Source organism: Rana temporaria, chromosome 8 (genome assembly GCF_905171775.1).
Source record: "Rana temporaria chromosome 8, aRanTem1.1, whole genome shotgun sequence".
NCBI classification, from domain to species: domain Eukaryota; kingdom Metazoa; phylum Chordata; class Amphibia; order Anura; family Ranidae; genus Rana; species Rana temporaria.
Window position 1 is genome coordinate 128,646,092 of NC_053496.1, and position 19,194 is coordinate 128,665,285.

General features: G+C 43.6%; 1 protein-coding gene across 2 annotated transcripts in view; it reads right to left on the minus strand.

Moving 5' to 3' along the window:
* The window catches only part of LOC120909074 (rap1 GTPase-GDP dissociation stimulator 1-like), a 250,748-nt gene that overhangs the window by 86,648 nt on the left and 144,906 nt on the right, over positions 1-19,194 (minus strand). For both annotated transcript variants that reach the window (XM_040320718.1, XM_040320717.1), the window contains exons 3-4: positions 12,566-12,688; positions 1,593-1,718 (exon numbers count right to left, since the gene is read on the minus strand). In XM_040320718.1, the coding sequence (XP_040176652.1) occupies positions 1,593-1,718; positions 12,566-12,688 (249 nt within the window). The remainder of the gene's footprint in view (positions 1-1,592; positions 1,719-12,565; positions 12,689-19,194) is intronic.

A 19,194-nucleotide genomic window follows, 5' to 3' on the forward strand; every position in this document is an offset into this window, starting at 1 on the left:
TGTGTTATAGGTAAGTCTTTCATAATATGCTAGTATGCTGTGCATACTAGCACATAATGATATTAACCTGCAGGGGGATGATTTTTTTCTGTATCACTTATGCCTCGTACACACGACCAGTTTTCCCGTCGGAAAAACTGCCATGACAGCCTGGGAAAACTAGTCGTGTGTATGCTCCATGGCAGTTTTCCTGATGGTCTTTTTGCCGGCAGTTTCCCTATGGGAAACACTGCGGTGGAGCATACACACGGCCGTGATTCCTAGCCAAAGCTCTCATCGCAGTTTTCCTGATGGGAAAACCTCTGGTGTGTACAGGGGGAAAGATACTGAGCTGGTTCTCGGTTTTCCCCTGGGATTCCCGGCAGACTTTTTATCGCCGGGAATCCAGGTCGTGTGTACAGGGCTTTAAAGAAAGCTTTTTTTTTTCATTTCTCTGTTCAGTGAATCCAGTGGGTTACATCTGGGGTTGTTGCAAGTAGTGAAGCCCACTATTATCTATTTTTAATGGTCTCTAAGACCCCTTTCACACTGAGGAGTTTTTCAGGCATTTTAGCGCTAAAAATAGCGCTTTAATACCTCCTGAAAAACTCCTGCCCTGCACACTCAGTGTGAAAGGCTTTCACACTAGAGCTGTGCACTAGCAGGACCGCTCTAAAAGTCCTGCTAGCAGCATCTTTGGAGCGGTGAAGGAGCAGTGTGTTACCGCTCATTCCCATTGAAAGCAATGGGAAACCGCGGTAATACCTATGGCAATGCGCCTCTGCAGAGGCGCATTGCCGGCGGCATTAACCCTTTTTCGGCCACTAGCGGGGGTTAAAACTGCACCCCTAGCGGCCGAAACTCGCCGCAATTCCGACGGTATATCGCCGCTATACCATCAGCGCACCTCCCGACCCAGTGTGAAAGGAGCCTAACACTTTACACGCATTTAAATGAACAAAAATAAAATATATTAGTGTATGCCTCTTGCTGTGATTACACTGACAAGTGCAATTATTGTGAAGATATTGGGTGCTGGCCCACCACTGCTTATTGTGAATGAACAACATGCAATTACTAAACAGTTCTTTATCCCTTGTTTGCTTCCCTATAGGCATTATCAGAGATAGGCCGCATTTTAGCACGTTGTTTTCAAGAATCCTGCAGTAGACATCTGCTATTAAATAATAAAAAAAAAAACTTTTTATGACTGGAATTCCTCAGAAAATTAAGGCCTAAAGACCTCTGGGGCTGAGAAGTTAAGACTTTCACATTTGTGTTTCTGGTTTTATATTGGAAATCACTACAAACTTCTATTTCTAAACGATTATTTTGCATATATTCCTGCTGCATTTCTCAATACATTGGTTAAAAAAAGCCCCCACAGAGTGTCTGCTTCTGAAAACACGCATTATAAATACACCGCCTAACAACGTATCCAATTTTTTTTTTTTTTATGCAATCCTTATTTTGTTTGTTTTATACTTCATTTTTTGTATACCTGCTTTTAAAAAGATCACATTTACGTGGCATTTAAATGTAGCAATGAGGTTGTTTGTGAAGAGTTGTATGAATTCAGTTTATACAGAATTTTAAATACATTTTTCACTTACTGTTTTCATAGCAGATGCGACCAATGGCTCTGCCAGCGTGAAGCAGCATCTCCTCATCTGAGCTCTGCAGCAAAGGTACCAGCGCCATCACCAGACCTGCTTCAATGCAGGGTTTCCTCGTTTCCTCTACACACAGAAAATGGGCATTTATAAACCTCAGTATGAATGTTTACCACATGAAGCCATACAAATAAAGATGAGTTTAAAAACAGACCGCAGATTACATACACTGTAAAGCCTCGTACACACGATCAGATTATCTGATGGGAATTGTGTGATGACAGGCTGTTGTCGGATAATCTGACCATGTGTACGCTCCATCGGACAATTGTTGTCGGAATTTCCGTCAAAAAATATGGGATAGCACTCTCTCAAATTTTACGACAACAAATGTGTGCCGTTGGATTATCCGATCGTGTGTACACAAGTCCGGCGGACTAAAATCCAAAGTACAAACAGGCATGCTCCGAACCAATGCTAACCATAAGACAACATTAGCAGAAGTTTCCCAAATGGTGGTGCTAAAGAGCTGAATAAACACATAGGGCTAGATTCAGATAGCCCGCCGTAACTTTGTGCGGGCGTAGCGTATCTCAGATACGCTACGCCGCCGTAACTTAGTGAGGCAGGTTCTGTATTCACCAAGAACCTGCGCCCTAAGTTACGGCGGCGTAGCGTAAATCTGCCGGCGTAAGCGCGCCTAATTCAAATTGTAAAGAGGTGGGCGTGTTTTATGTAAATAAAACATGACGTCACTAACTAATGGCGCATACGCCATCCGTGAACGTAACCCAGTGCGCATGCTCCTAATCACGTCGCAAATAGTCAATGCTTTCGACGTGAACGTAATTTACGCTAAGTCCTATTCGCGAACGACTTACGCAAACAACGTAAAATTTGACGCTGTCCCGACGTCCATACTTAACATTGGCTATGCCTCATATAGCAGGCATAACTTTACGCCGGAAAAAGCCTTACTTAAACGACGTAAAAAAATCCGCCGGGCGCACGTACGTTTCTGAATCGGCGTATCAAGCTCATTTGCATATTCTATGCGGAAATCAGCGGAAGCGCCACCTAGCGGCCAGCGTAAATATGCACCCTAAGATACGACGGCGTAGGAGACTTATGCCGGTCATATCTTAGCAACATTTAAGCGTATCTCAGTTTGAGCATACGCTTAAAGTTGCAACGGCGCGGATTCGGACTTGCGATGGCGTATCTACTGATACGCCCGTCATAAGTGTTACTGAATCTAGCCCGTAGTTTTGTGTATGTTGGCTGAAAAAGTTCTGCCGTCTGTATGCATACCAAGTTCACAACCAACGCCCTTCGCACAAAATTCCATGGATTTGTCCGATGGAAATCTGATCGAGTGTACGAGGCTTTAGTCCGTGGAAAATCTGATCGTATGTACCAGGCTTAAGTCAAATTTCATTCAGGCTTTGTAATGCACAAAATATATTATTCTGTAAACAACGTAGGTTGTAGTGCAGTTATGTATAGTATCAAATCAGATTTATCTTTACTGAAGTAAGACAAGCATAAGCATTCTGACTGGCTCCTGTGTTATATTGGTAAAGTGCATTCCCGGCCGTGTGTACAGGGCTCCAGTGTGCAATCTGGAGATCGTGGCAAAAATTGCTATAAGACAAAGGGATACGCCTAGTTGGCTAGGAATCATAGTCATAGTAGGTAGTTTGTTTTTGTGTTTTTTTTTTGGTATTTTTATGGTTGAGCCTGGCAGCTAAACGGCTACACTAACAGATTCCTCTATCCACAAAAGCGATAGATGGAGGAATCCCCCTTGCCAGGACACTGTATTCTGAAAGTGGGACCTGTCGGTCCTGGTCAGGGTGTAGGGTGGGTTTGAGGCATCCTAGCAGGGACACTGGAACGGCACTCACTAATGCCTAAACCATAGGCAGAAGGGGCGGTTATGTAAAATCAACATTAAGGTGATACTCCAATTTTATAAGTGGACAGTACACTTACACAATTAACTCCTTGTAATCCGTATCCATACTTCTTATACTGTTATCACATAGCACTTCATACACAACTGTTAGGGAACACATATCCCTCCAGGTGTGCAGCATTTCTGAGCCAGTACCATGGAGCATGTCTCTACCAACTTAACAGTTCTGTCACCTCACTCCCAGTGACAGTGTCCTGTATGCTACTATTAGACACAGGAAATACACTTTTACATAACTCCATGCTTGTTCTTCTTCCTGGGGCCTGTCTCCATCTCTCTCTCTCTCCCATAACTCCAGGCTAGGTCCCTAGGTACTCTGTACTGTCCCAGTATGTGGAGAACAGGTCACTAGTGAAGGGGCCAAGCACACCACTCCTTTACTATCAGAGCATATCCATCACCTCTGCCATGTCACTTGTTTCCTGGCTGGTTGGCTGTATTTGCATGTGACACATATACAGTAGTCCTTAGCAATGGCAACATAGCTTCCTCTGCACAGCATTCTGCTTATTAGATTTCTGTACTGTATCTTCTCTAATCCCTTCAGTTCCTTTCTTGTGATACACCTTACATGCACTTCTTTAATGCCCTTTCACACTGGGGCGGTGGAAGCATCGGCGGCAAAGCGCCGCTATTTTTTTAGCGGCGCTTTACCTTAGTTTTTGCAGCGGTATTCGGCCACTAAGGGGGCGCTTTTAACCACCGCTAGCTTTCCCGGCGGTTCGGCGGTGCTGCCCATTGATTTCAATGGGCAGGGGCGCTTTAGGAGCAGTGTATTCACCGCTCCTACAGCGCCTCAATGATGTGGCTAGCAGGACTTTTGTTACTGTCCTACCAGCGCACAGCTCGGGTGTGAAAGCCCTCAGGCTTTCGCTCTGGAGTGAAAAGAGCGCCTCTTTCAGGGTGATTTGTAGGTGCTATTTTTAGCGCTATAGCACCTGCAAAGTGCCCCAGTGTGAAAGGGGTCTTAGAGACTTCAGACCAGGCAGTTGGACTGAACAAAAAAGTTTTTTTTACTAAAGTAGTCAAAGGTAAACCCAAATAGTTCACTAAAATGTCTTTCAGTATACATTCCTACACAAAGCTCTCTAAGTGCTCATATTGATGTGCCCCATGAATTAGGTGTTAAGTCCTTAGTAAAGCAAGAGTCCACGAGTGGCAGTAAATCCTCATGAGGTTGCAATAATCCATCACAGAGTCCAGTTAAGGTAGCACAAGTCCAGATCAGTCCATTTTTTTTAGACCCCAGCGGGAACCCTGGCTGGGCTCCCCCATGGAATGGTTCAGACAACATCACAGCTACATAAGTCGGCCCAGATTCACAAAGCACTTACGCCAACGTAAATCTCGTTACGCCGACGTAAGTGCAAATGTGCGCCGGCGTATGTGTGCGCCAGACCCACAAACCAATATACGCCTAAAAACTGGCCACCCTACACCGACGTATCTTGCACACGCCGGCGTAGCGTGGGCGCAAATATGGGCTGGACGCATGTTGCTTCTCCCATTGATTAGGCATTAAAATATGCAAATGAGGAAAATACGGTGATTCACGAAGTGCGTGCGCCCGGCGCATGCTACGCTGGGAGCGCGTAAGTTGTATGTCCGGCACAAAGTTATTCCCCATAAAGGAGGTGCAACCCGGCAACAGACGTGCACAGGTCAGCTGGAGAGCAGCTGCAGCAGCACCGTTACGGACGAGCTGAGCAACCACACTTGCAGGACAACACATCTGTATGCCAACATGCCAGGGGCAGCCATGGTCATTGCACTACTGTGTCCACAGGCACAGAGGAGGGCACAGGAGAGGATATACCGAACGCGCATGAACGTCTTTGGCATGGGGGAATCGGAGGTGAACCGCATCTTCAGATTCAGCCCTGATGCCATCCTGAAATTAGCCACAGCCATGCATGATGAAATCACCAGCCAGACAGAACGCTCACATGCAGTGCAGCCACTAGTCAAGGTACTGGCAACACTCCATTTCCTCGCCAGTGGATCTTTCCAACGTACAAGTGGAGTCGTGTCTGGGATGTCACAATCCACCATGAGCAGATGTGTGCACCAGGTCGTCCCCGCAATCCTCACACGCATGTCCCACCACATCATCAAACCGACCCATGACCATCTGCGGCAGAAGGCAATGCACGATTTCTACAGAATTGCCGAATTCCCACGCACCGTGGGGGCCATTGATTGCACACATGTGGCACTACGGCCCCCCCTGTGCCACAGAGCACATATACCGCAATCGTAAGCAGTGGCATTCCATCAAGGTACAGGTGATAGCCGATGCCCAATGCCTCATATGGCACGTCCGTGCCAAACACCCAGGGGCCAGCCACGACAGCTACATATACCGTCAAAGCAACATTCCAACAGAATTCGAACAGAAAGTGTACAGGGACAGCTGGCTGGTTGGTGAGTGACATGGGTGTCAGGCATGACTGTCCGACCCCATGATGCAGACCTCACGAGGGGCACATGTACGACTAGCATCCTCCTGTCTTTTCCCTTACAGGTGACTCAGCATATGCACTTGGGCCCCATCTCCTGACTCCATACCGGAATCCCCAAACCAGAGACGAGAGAAGATACAATGCTGCACACATACGCACCCGTGCAGTGGTGGAGCGCACATTTGGCATCCTGAAGTCCCATTTCCGATGCCTGGATAAGTCCGGGGGGGGCCCTGTTGTATTCCCCAAACTTTGTGTGCCAGATCATCGGTGCATGTTGCGTGCTGCACAACTACGCCATGAGAAAGGGCCTGGAGATTGACATATGTGATGACCTGACCCCCGAGCCACACAGTCCCCCCTTAACTGAGGCTACCCCGTCTGCTGAAGGAACAGCCATCAGGAGTTGCCTCGTGGAACGCATCTTTGCACGTTAAACAGGCACATTCATCATGGCACACGGACAATGCACGCATGCACACCACTGTGGTCCCTAACTTACACACACCACATCCACCTCACATTGGTTTAGCCCAAGTCCACCGCGCGGGACTTGGGAGCAGCAACGCCACGCCAAGGCCCCAATGATGTTGCTGTCCATTCATACCACATTCACACGGTCGTGGGGATAACCTCTCCCCGACGAAACAAGGTGACACGCCTTGCTGGCAGGAATGTCACAACTTGGTCACACACTCACACACCAGTCACACCGTAGCATCACCGGGCAAACCCTGCAAACTGGTGTCCAGTCACCACTTCTGCACTCCTGACCGTGTGCAATGGTGCTGTGACAAAAAAAAAAATAGGGATCATGCCATTGTCCGACATGGCATGCCCTTACAGGAGGATGGCACATACATCTGTACACGTCACACAAATAAAAAAAAAAGCTCATACTCTGAGCTGCAATCGAACCCCAGGAGAGTCATTTGCCCTCTCGTGGGCCAGGCCTCGTGCCCAGGGTGCAGCTCCTCAATTGTTGTGGCGACGACTCGGGTGGGGAGGGGTGGGGCATCATGAGGAGGTTCATCCCCTGGGATGTCGCTCCTGGAGCTAATGGCAGATGTTTCCTGCATCCCCTCCAAGGCAACGGCAATGCGTGTAAGCACGCTATTGGTCTCTGCCTGCATCCGCATCTGCCTGGCGTTGTTCTGGCGCTGTAGGCGCCTGTTCTGGCGACCCTCCATCTGGATAGCGGCAGTGTTGGCCTGCACAATCTCCCCCAGGCTAGGTGATAAGGCCAATCACCCAGAGGACCCTCACCCGGCAGAAGAGGATTTTAATTACCGGTTGGACATCATTTTAGCTTGCTGTGTTCTTCACAACTTTTTAAGGCGAAATGCTACTAATTATGTTGCCACAGTTGGGCCTGAGGCCGGACTTCCTTCAAATCGCCTGACGGGCCTGGAAGCTGGCCATCCTGGCTTGCCCCCCCAAAACGCCCCTGAAGTGTGCCAAAAATATGACGAATATTTTACGTGTAGGGGGCAACTGCTATGCCAGAAAATGTATCATTTTTTTTTCGAAAATAAAAATAAATAAATTATCTGATAAAATTTGGAATTTTATTTATTGCTTGCGTTGCTTTTAACTGTCTCCTAGGTACTCCTAGTGCACTTGTAGGGTCAAGTGGTTTTGCCATTATAAAAAAATCCCCATTGTCACTGTAAACACCAACTTAATACAAAAACTGGTATTGAACATTAAAAGAAGAAGCCACACATTGTTGAGTAAAAAATGTTTTACTCTGTGCACATTCCCATGTACATTATAAAAATGTTGGGCCAAAAAACAACATCTTTGATTTATAAAGTTTTACATTAATTTTTTATTTTTTTTGCATAAACAGGCATGTTTCAAAATATAACATAACTCTGGAACTTACAAAGTTCAATGTAGAAAAGGTGAAGGCAATATCAGACATTATAGTACGTCAAAAATGTGGTGATCTTGTCTTCCTTAGATGGGGTGATGTCACCCCTGTAAAAGCCACATTTTTAAGATGCACACAAATTGGGAGTCAAAATTGGATTTCCTTTCTGATCCCATGCCTACATGTGCTATCTCCCATCATGGGGGATCAATATATGTGTTTTGGTGGTGCAACCCCGTCCTCTCACCTCTCTTGAGTTGCAACTTTAGACATGATCTTGGACTTTCACACATTAGGGTTGGTGTACGGTCCATACTTCCCATCATAGTCGATCCTCTTCAAGATGTCCATCATCTCCTCCATCTCTACAAAGGGCATATTTGAGGCCTTATATCTCCTCCTGGATTGGGACGTTTCTGGCTCCGGGCTTTCCTCCTCCTTACTGGAATTACGCACCTGCTGTGTCTCTGCCATGTCTCTCCCACTGTGTGCCGAAAGAGAAGCGGCGGGGAATATACTAGAAAGAACGTTAGGGGCAAGCGACATATGCAGAGTTTCACACATGCGCAGTGTATATAAAGCTAACACGCATGTGTCGTACCTACGTTCTTTGTGCGGAGGAAGGAGTAACGGAAGCGCCCATCGTCCTAACAAAGGTAACATTTTAACTTGGATCATCAGTGGCATATACTGCTTCTAGATTGAGGCCTATATTGGGATAAGATTATGAGGGTTTAGCCTGACATTAGTGTTTTTGTCTTGTGTTTTGTCTTGCAGCAAATATGAAACAGTTTAAGGACCCTGACTTCATGGGCAGGTTCATAGACCGGTACAGGGAGCTGTGGAATTTATGGGAGGTTAAAAACCTATTATATTATAATAAAGCAGCTAGGAAGACATTGTGTTTGCGGATAAGAAAATTGGTAACTTGAGGAGTACGTATAGGAAGGAGAGTAAGAAGGTCCTGGAAGCACAAACATCAGGAGCAGCAGCAGAGGACATGTATCTACCCAGTCTGTGGTACTAAGACAAAATGTGGTTTCTGGACGACCAGATTGAAGTCAGGGAATCACTTTCTACACTTCCCTCCACCCTTCCCTCAACCCCAGCTGAGGCTTCCGAGGACCAACCTGGGCCTTCCATCTTGGAAGAAGTGGAGGAGCACAGCTGGAGCCAGGTATAGTATTTTTTACCATATTTATTGTCCTAAAATTATTGAGATTAACTAGATGTTATTATTGATAACAAATTAATGATTTATCAAAAAGTGTCTGACATATCAATAGACAGCAGTGGCCAAAAATGATTGGGACAATAATGAAAACTGCTGGGATCAGAATGATAGTCTTTTCTATTTATTAACATTCAATTTGCAACAGTCCTGACACAGGAAGACATCAGCCAGGACGAGGCTCTGGAATGTGGCAGCCAGGAGGAGGCGGGGGGAAGTGGAATCCAGGAGGTGGCCGGGCCCAGTGGCAGCCAGGAGGTGGCTGGGCCCAGTGGCCTGACCCAATCACAGGTGCCTCCCCTCCGCCTTACAACAAAAAGGGCCAGGAAGGGGAGGAACGTAGATGAGGCAGCACTGGGCCTCATTAGGGAGGCTAGTGAGGCCCTCGGAACCCCCCCCGACACTGAAGAGGCCTTTGACTGCTATATACATGGTAGAATGCAGAAAATGGAGGAGGGCCAATGTCTCATCTGTGAGGGAATTATTTTTCAGCCCCTTCGTAAGGGGTTGAGGGGCCAACTGACTGATAACATGCACTTATGTGCGCTCGACCATCCTCCTCCTCCTGCCACAAGTCCACCTCCAGAGCCATAGCCTCCAAGGAAGGCTACGAGGAAGGCTGCAGGGAAGGCTGCAGGGAAGGGTGCAAGGAACACAAGAAAGTGATGACCTGGCTTTAGTGTAGTCTGACAGAAGACACAGGCTGTTGTAGTACCACAGACTGGGGACATACATGTCTCTGCTGCTGTTCCTGATCTCTGGGAGTCCAGGACCAGATTGGGCTCCCTATTATATGGACTTCTCAAGCTACCAATTTTTTTTCCCCACAGAGTTGATGTCTGCCCTGGGGTCCAAAGGCTTCACAAATTCCAGCAGTTTCTGCAGCGTTTTGCCTTTCTCTTTATTTTGTTACCCAGAATAAATACTTTCCTATGTGTTTTTCTTAAAGAGGACAGTTTGGTTATGAGTAGGCAGGTACATTTCAAAAATATAAAGTCAAATTAACAAGGGACAACAAACCCTGAGGTTTAAAAATACAAGATAATAATGTTAACACACCAAAAAAAAATGGAGGACACTAGAAAATATTTTTTAAATAATCAAAAAAAAACAGGAGATCTGGATAAAAAAAAATGACTATAAAAAATTATTCTAAACATTATTATGGAGATCTGGCTTTAAAAAAAAAAAAAAAAAAAGATTATTCATGAGGTCACACGAAATAATAAAGAAATATGTTTGTCTGAACTCACTGTGTGAATATAAGCAGCAAAACAACTTCATTATTCTAGCATTATAACAAAAGAATGCGCTGCATTAAAAGATCCCAGAATTTGCAGCGTGACAAATGTGCTATCTCCATTATGAACGCTAGTTTTACCAGACCTATCGCTCCTGTCTCGTACTTGATTCTGAGCATATGTCGGAATTTTGCATGTCGGAACTGCTACAGATGATCGGATTTTCCGACTGAAAAATTGACAACCTGCTCTCAAACTTTTGCTGGCGGAAATTCCGACTGTGTGTACGGGGCATTAGTGCTCTGGATTGAGACAAGTATACACTACAGAGGGATATGCTTTGTTCATATTTCACGTCAGAGGTTTACAACAACTTTAATTGTCTGCTCACTTTTCTCTACTAGTTTCAGTGTGCCTCTTTGTGAAATAGGGAGACAACATTTTTCAGCATGTGTTTTTTCTTGGGGGCTAAAAACCCAGAATGTACTTTAAAGAACATTTTAACATATTTTATAACCTACTAAGTGTTGCACTGGGGGTTACTATTATTATTAGAATTCCTATTGTTATTTGTCGTTATTTTTTTAGTATAGGTTTGCTGGAAGCCCTGTCTAGAAAATGTATTTTCATGGTGGGTTCTTGGAGATTAGGAGTAATGTGTAGATGTAACACACCGATTGATATATATATATATATATATATATATATATATATATATATATATACACACACACAAACATATATATATATATATACACATACATATATACACAGTGGGGCAAAAAGGTATTTAGTCAGCCTCCAATTGTGCAAGTTCTCCCACTTAAAATGATGAGAGAGGCCTGTAATTGTCATCATAGGTATACCTCAACTATGAGAGACAAAATGTGGAAACAAATCCAAACAATCACATTGTCTGATTTGGAAAGAATTTATTTGCAAATTATGGTGGAAAATAAGTATTTGGTCACCTACAAACAAGCAAGATTTCTGGCTCTCACAGACCTGTATCTTCTTCTTAAGGCCCCTTTCACATGTGCGGACCGTATGTCCGCATTTTCATCCATCCGTTGCGGATGAAAACGGGACATACATTGGTCCCTATGTGTTTGCGTGTGTAAGCGGATGACCATCCGCTGACACCCGTAATCACCCGCCTCCGCAAAGCTCTGATTTTTCAGACGGAAGAAAATCCTATTTTTCTTCCGTCTGGCGGATCTGATCGGGTGAACAGGGACATGCGGTCCGTGTTCATCGATCCCCCCATAGGGGAGAGCGGAGGAAAGACAGGGCACAGTGTGCGGGGGACCGCCCTGTCAGCCGACGGCTCAGCGGGGATTTTACGGTGGATCACCGCTGAGCTGACGGACACACGGAGGTGAATCATTACTGATCTGCCCCTTGTGAAAGAGCCCTTAAGAGGCTCCTCTGTCCTCCACTCATTACCTGTATTAATGACACCTGTTTGAACTTGTTATCAGTAAGACATCTGTCCACAACCTCGAACAGTCACGCTCCAAACTCCACTATGGTGAAGACCAAAGAGCTGTGCGTATGCGCAGAATCACGTCGGAAATACTCCCTGAGATACGACGAATCACTGCCTACGACGTGAACATAACCTACGCCCAGCCCTATTCACGTACTACGTAAACGACGTAAAATACGACGGCTCTGTTCCCTGGTCCATACCTTTGCATGAGTTGCGCCTCCTATATGTGGAATAACTTTACACTGGACGTACGCCTTACGCAAACCGTGTATATTATGCGCCGGGCGCAAGTAAGTTTGTGAATCGGCGTATCTCCCTCATTTGCATATGTGCATAGAAAATCAATGGGAGCACCCCTTGTGGCCAGCGTAAATATGCACCCACGATACGCCGGCGTAGGAAAGTTACGTCGGTCGTATGCAGCCTATTTTCAGGTGTATCTCAGATTGTGGGCACGGCGCATAGATACGACGGCGCATAGATAGACTTACACGGCGTATCTCGAAATACGTTGGCGTAAGTGCTTTGTGAATCCGGGCCTATCACTTTAGTTGTGCTCACAGTAGGAGGCTTGGCAGCCATTCTGTCTTTACACAATAACTTTATGCTTTGACTTGTGTGTAGCTTCCTCTATGATGGCAAGTTCGGACCTGGTTATACAATTACTACGATTTAAAAGAATAGAGTGCTTACCATTCTTTGTCAGCTCTGCCAGCACTTGTGCTGCCTTTTCTGCACAGGTTTGACTTGTTTTCAGAATTCTCGCTAGTGCTGGTAAGACATCATAGTCCGTCAATAGTTTGGCTGATTTCTGCACTGTAGAGAAAATCCAGAAAGCAAAAATTGGAATTGGTTCCTTTAGAGCCTTTGCAATTTAATACAGTTCTGGCTCAATTCAGCTACTACAAATGTGTTATTTGTCAAAACAATTGTTAATTTGCAACATGTGACTGTCCGGATTTCTTTGGCTGTTATTGCAAAAAATAACTCATTATGTGAAAAAAGGTTTAATAAATGAGGCCTTTATGAAATACCTTTTTATATTTCGATCTAATAATATTATAACGTTTGTGATGCAAAGAAAGCAATCAATAGCAGAAATTAAATGCATAACCCTCACCCATTCATGTAAGACAAAGCTTGGATTTCCTGCTACAGTCATTACTGGGTTTTAAGATTTAGGAAACATATGTTCCAGAATGTGACTCACAAGCAGTGGTTTAGCAGCAGCGGCAATCTACCAGGCCTATAACTCTTGGGAGCTGATCTTATTCAAGGTTACTTGTCTCTTTTCTCCTGATTGCACAAATGTATTCTTTACCATGGCACGCTCATCAACTGGAAGAGCTTGTTTGTATATGTTCTGTGAACCATGGTCTGTGTGCATGTTACATGTTGATTTAATGGGGCCCTGAATCACAGTTTTACTATGATTTATAAAATGCATGGCTTGTAGCATGTAGCCTTACTCATTATGATGATACAGTATAACAACGTAAAGGAAAACACGACTTTAATAATATAAAAAGCGATATAACATGTAAGTGCTGCACAAACTATTTTTTTTAAAAGCAGAGCTAAACATAAAAATAAAACTGCTGCAAAATAGAGTTTTGTTTTGGCAGAAGACACATGAAAAGTCTATTCGGCTTCTTGTCACTTCTAACACACACACATATATATATATATATATATATATATATATATATATATATATATATATATATATATGTTATGGGTTTTGGCGAAGATAATAATATATTCAATATTATTCAGCAAAAATATGAAAATGCCATTAGGCCTCAAGTTTGATCGTAACGATTATTTATGGAAGTCATTCAGTCAGTGAAGAAGGAACATTTGGCTCAGATGACCAAGTTCCCAATACAATAGCTATCTCTAACTTTTACAAGCTTGGGTGAAAGTCTGAACAATGGAAGCTCTCATCACAGAACAATGAAATGGCTTTCTCACCAAACAAGATGTTTAAACTAATTTCAAGTGGGAAGATATCCCCATTGTGGAGTAGTTTTCATGGACAAGAACGTTGACTTTAGCTGTCCTAAAAACAATGGCTTATGGGCCAGCAAAGGTCCCCGAGAATGAATTGTTTACACAGCTGGTCTTAGTATCCTGTCTTAATTAAGAGGCAGTTTAACCAGTTAAGCCCCGGACCAATATGCAGCCTAAAGACCCAAGGTGTTTTTACAGTTCGGGACTGCGTCGCTTTAACAGACAATTGCGCGGTCGTGCGACGTGGCTCCCAAACAAAATTGGCGTCCTTTTTCCCCCCACAAATAGAGCTTTCTTTTGGTGGTATTTGATCACATCTGCGGTTTTTAGTTTTTGCGCTATAAACAAAAATAGAGCGACAATTTTGAAAAAAATGCAATATTTTTTACTTTTTGCTGTAATAAATATCCCCCAAAAACATATATAAAAACATTTTTTTTCCTCAGTTTAGGCCGATACGTATTCTTCTACCTATTTTTAGTAAAAAAAATCGCAATAAGCGTTTATCGATTGGTTTGCGCAAAATTTATAGTGTTTACAAAATAGGGGATAGTTTTATTGCATTTTTATTAATTTTTTTTTTTTTACTACTAATGGCGGCGATCAGCAATTTTTTTCGTGACTGCGACATTATGGCGGACACTTCGGACAATTTTGACACATTTTTGGGACCATTGTCATTTTCACAGCAAAAAATGCATTTAAATTGCATTCTTTATTGTGAAAATGACAGTTGCAGTTTGGGAGTTAACCACAGGTGGCGCTGTAGGAGTTAGGGTGCACCTAGTATGTGTTTACAACTGTAGGGGGGTGTGGCTGTAGGAATGACGTCATCGATCGTGTCTTCCCTATAAAGGGAATGACGCGATCGATGCGCCGCCATAGTGAAGCACGGGGAAGCCGTGTTTACATACGGCTCTCCCCGTTCTTCAGCTCCGGGGAGCGATCGCGACGGAGCGGCTATAAACAAATAGCCGCGCCGTGGTCCCGGATCGCTCCCCGAGCGGACCCGACCTCCGCATGTAGTGGGGGGGGTCCCGATCGGACCCCCCACCCGCTAATAGGCAAGGACGTACATGTACGCCCATGTGCCTGTACGTGCCATATTGTGGACGTATATGTACATGCGGGGGTCGGGAACTGGTTAATGTCCAAACTTCACAAACCAATGTATAAGTATTAATACACAGGGTAGTCAAAGAATATATGTTGATATGAAATAAATGAGAGGTAATGTATAGATTATCAATGACATCTTAGGACCAAGGGAGATATATCCGTTAAGTTAGAACTTTGTTCGAAGAAAGAATTATATGAGAAATTTGTTGTATAAATAGAAGTACATTGAAGAAGCTAACCAACATTATGAAAGGAATCACGTTGTGATTATAAAAATGTGAATTAACTGTAACACGTATCCATCAAACACATATCAAAATAATTCATGTATCCACGTTAATAATTATTTTGCATTTGATTGAGAGATGTAACCTATGCATTGATTGAAAAGACTGTTTTGGGAAAAAATGTTTATAAAGGAATATAGGAACATATTATATCTAAATCAACAGTATACTAACTGTATTTTATGAAATATAGAATTGCCAGAATGTGTATGTGTATAGGTATATATAGATATATCGATGTATACATATATATATATATATATATATATATATATATATATATATATATATATATATATATAGATAGATAGTTTCCCCAAAAATATAAATATTAACAAATGGATTATCTCAAAATAAAGGTGAGACACCTAGTGGCTGGAAGTGATATTACTCGAGGTTCTCCAAGCCCAGAGAACAAGTTAATTATTATTAAGCTGTCAGCCAATAGAAACCAGACACGTCTTGACAGGAACGCCCATATGTGCCACAGGCCTATGAGTTAAAGCGGGGGTTCACCCTTAGAGGGCACTTTTCCCCCTTAGATTCCTGCTCGTTTTTACTAGGGGAATCGGCTATTTGTTTTAAAATATGTGCAGTACTTACCCGTTTACGAGATGCATCCTCTCCGTCGCTTCCGGGTATGGGCTGCGGGAATGGGCGTTCCTTCTTGATTGACAGTCTTCCGAGAGGCTTCCGACGGTCGCATCCATCGCGTCACGATTTTCCGAAAGAAGCCGAACGTCGGTGCGCAGGCGCAGTATAGAGCCGCACCGACGTTCGGCTTCTTTCGGCTACGAGTGACGCGATGGATGCGACCGTCGGAAGCCTCTCGGAAGGCTGTCAATCAAGAAGGAACGCCCGCTCCCGAAGACCCATACCCGGAAGCAACGGAAGAAGATGCAGCTCGAAAACGGGTAAGTACTGCTCATATTTTAATACAAATACCCGATTCCCCTAGACCGAACGAGCAGGAAGCTAAGGGGAGAATTTTTTTTTTTTATAAATGGGTGAACTCCCGCTTTAAGGACAGTTGTCAGAGGGGCAGAACTGAGTATGATCTTTATGGTCCTATTGTTTTGATCGATATAAAATTAGAGAGTAGGAGATCTTAAAAAAAAAAGAAGAGGGAAGGAGAAATGAAAGAATGAAGTAAGACCCCAAGGACGACCCCATCAATAGGAGCGCCCCATGAGAGCAGGAATGAAGCAATGACTGAAGTATGATGCAGGGAGGACTGACTCCGATGGGGAGGGGGCACACTTGCACTATGCATGAAGACTGCAACGATTTTAGCTCTGGTCACTTGCCAATAGGAAATAGCCATCTTGGGAATTGGTAACTATGTCATTTTTTGATTTTATCTCAAATCTATTGTTGTTCCCTAGAAATGTTGAAAGATTGAAGTATTGAATATCCTGTAGTGATGGTTTGTTCTCATAATCAATAACTGGTAATTTTTCCTTAAAGAGTACAGTTTTAATTATATTTCTATTTTTACATAGTTCCAATTTTATTGACAAAACAAACGTCCAATATATTTCACATTGTTAACCATTTACTTACCTGCAGTACAGTAACGGTTGGGCATGTGAAATAGACGCTTTTGTTTCATTGTCATTTACATAAAGTTATCTTGAGAACTTACCATGACACAAATCAAAGGTACTGCATGCCCATTTTGGGGGTATTTTATTGATTTTCAAGTCGTTAATGTAACGCAACTGGTATTTTAATTTCATGTAAATATTCATATTTTGTCTACCAATAAATTAGCTATTTTGTATGATCATACGTCTCCGTGAATAAGTTTCATATGACAGACTATGTCATATAGATTGTCTTGTATTTAAAAATATCTTCATTATAAAAAGAATTCAATATAATTTACTGTGCGGGTAAATATGACCTTAAAAAAGCACAACATACAATATATATATATATATATATATATATATATATATATATATATATATATATATATATATATATATATATATATATATATATATATATATATATATATGTGTACGCTGTATGTACATGTGCAGTGCAATTTGCAATTTGTCTCGATCCCGGCATCTGTACGTGTAGCCCGATGCTGGGCTACAGCAATATGGAGAAGGGGAAATTGGGGTTGATTTGCTAATCAAATTTTAGTAGATCAACCACAATGGCTTTTATTCTTTTCTCCCTCTACTGAGATACTAATGTTATGCTGAAACAATCTCCTTGGGCTAGCAGGAGGAGAGCTAAAGTCAAGCAAGTCTATAGACTTCTATGCCGAGCGCTGAGAATCCTGGGAGTTGGACGAATAAACTCATTACACTACATATCCCACCTCTGTCTGTATATTTGCCTGCCAGTGGGAGACCATACCAGCAGAGATCCAAGCATGGGACTGGGGGCAGCACAGCACCTCACAACATCAAAGCACCTGCACTGCTGCCACAGGGAGATTGGAGGGCCCACTCACCCTCTGCTTCCCACTTCTGATCATTGGTGGATTCCCCCTTCTACAGTGAGAGGTCACTGCAGCATCCTGGGGACTGGTGAGGGCTATTCGCCCATTGCTGATAGTGCTAGCAGGGACTGAAACACTGAGAGCAGGACACCAAATGTACTCAATACATACTGCACCCCTACTGCACTCCATGATACACTTATTTGAAGCCTAGACTGTAACAATACCAACCGTTTACGGAACCTTTACCTGCACTGCACCTGTGTCAAAAATATACCATACCTATACTGTACCTATACTGCATACAGGTTTATTGGGACTGTCTTCAAGAGCACCGATGCTCCTAAAGGGCCTCAATGATATTGGGAAGAAGAACATCTTCAAGAATTGCACCTCCCATAATAATTATTTGCCAAACCCTCTTTGTTCCCCTGCCACCTCTGCTACCCTCCTTTTTTTCCTTTGGACAATGTATACCCAGTTGTTATAGGACTAGCATCGTCGCTATTAATGCGCTCTTGCAGTATAGTTCTATCACAACTTTATCACTGCTCACTGCTGTATTTGAGGTGTCCTTGCTACTGTATTTGCTGATATGGATGCCAAATGTCATCTTTTGCCTAGTCCTTACTGTTAATCACTTTGTATACTAAATTGTGTTATTACCATTGTTAATTCATTTTATGCTTGCCTTGTTACCAACCACATTGGATGACAATATATTAATTGTCTATTCTACCTGGTTTGGTGCCTGTTTTCATTGATATAGCACTACTATTGGGTACCAAATATTACTGTCAGTGAATTCCTGTGATATTGTATGTTTGTACACTCAACCTGGTGTCGCTGAGAGGCCGATGTTCCTAAGAAGGTCAAGGCAAAGAGCAGAGGACCCATCCTATCCAGCAGCCCCTACAGGGGTAGCACTATATAAGATACCAAGAATAGAGCCTAGTTGCCAGAAAATATGTAACTTCTATGCACCTGTGGATGATGGGCGACCTGAAAAAAGCAGCAGAGGAGATTGCAAAGGTGGGGGATATAATTCTTCTTTAATGCTATAAAAATTGCATTTTGTTTCAGCCTGCTAAAACTTAGGCCTCGTACAGACCATCGAACACGTCCGATGATAACGGTCCGTGGACCGTTTTCATCGGACATGTCCGCTGGGAGATTTTGGTCTGATGGCTGTACACACCATCAAACCGAAATCCCCGCGAACAGACACCGCGGTGACATGGCGGTGACGTTGAGACGCCGCCACGTCCGCAAACCAGGAAGTAAAATGCTTCCACGCATGCGTCGAATCACTTCGACGCATGCGCGGGATTTCGGGCCAGCGGACATGTCCGACGGACAGGCTTCCAACGGACAAGTTTCTTAGCATGCTAAGAAACTTTTGTCTGCTGGAAACCTGTCTGCTAGGCCGGAAAACTGTCCGG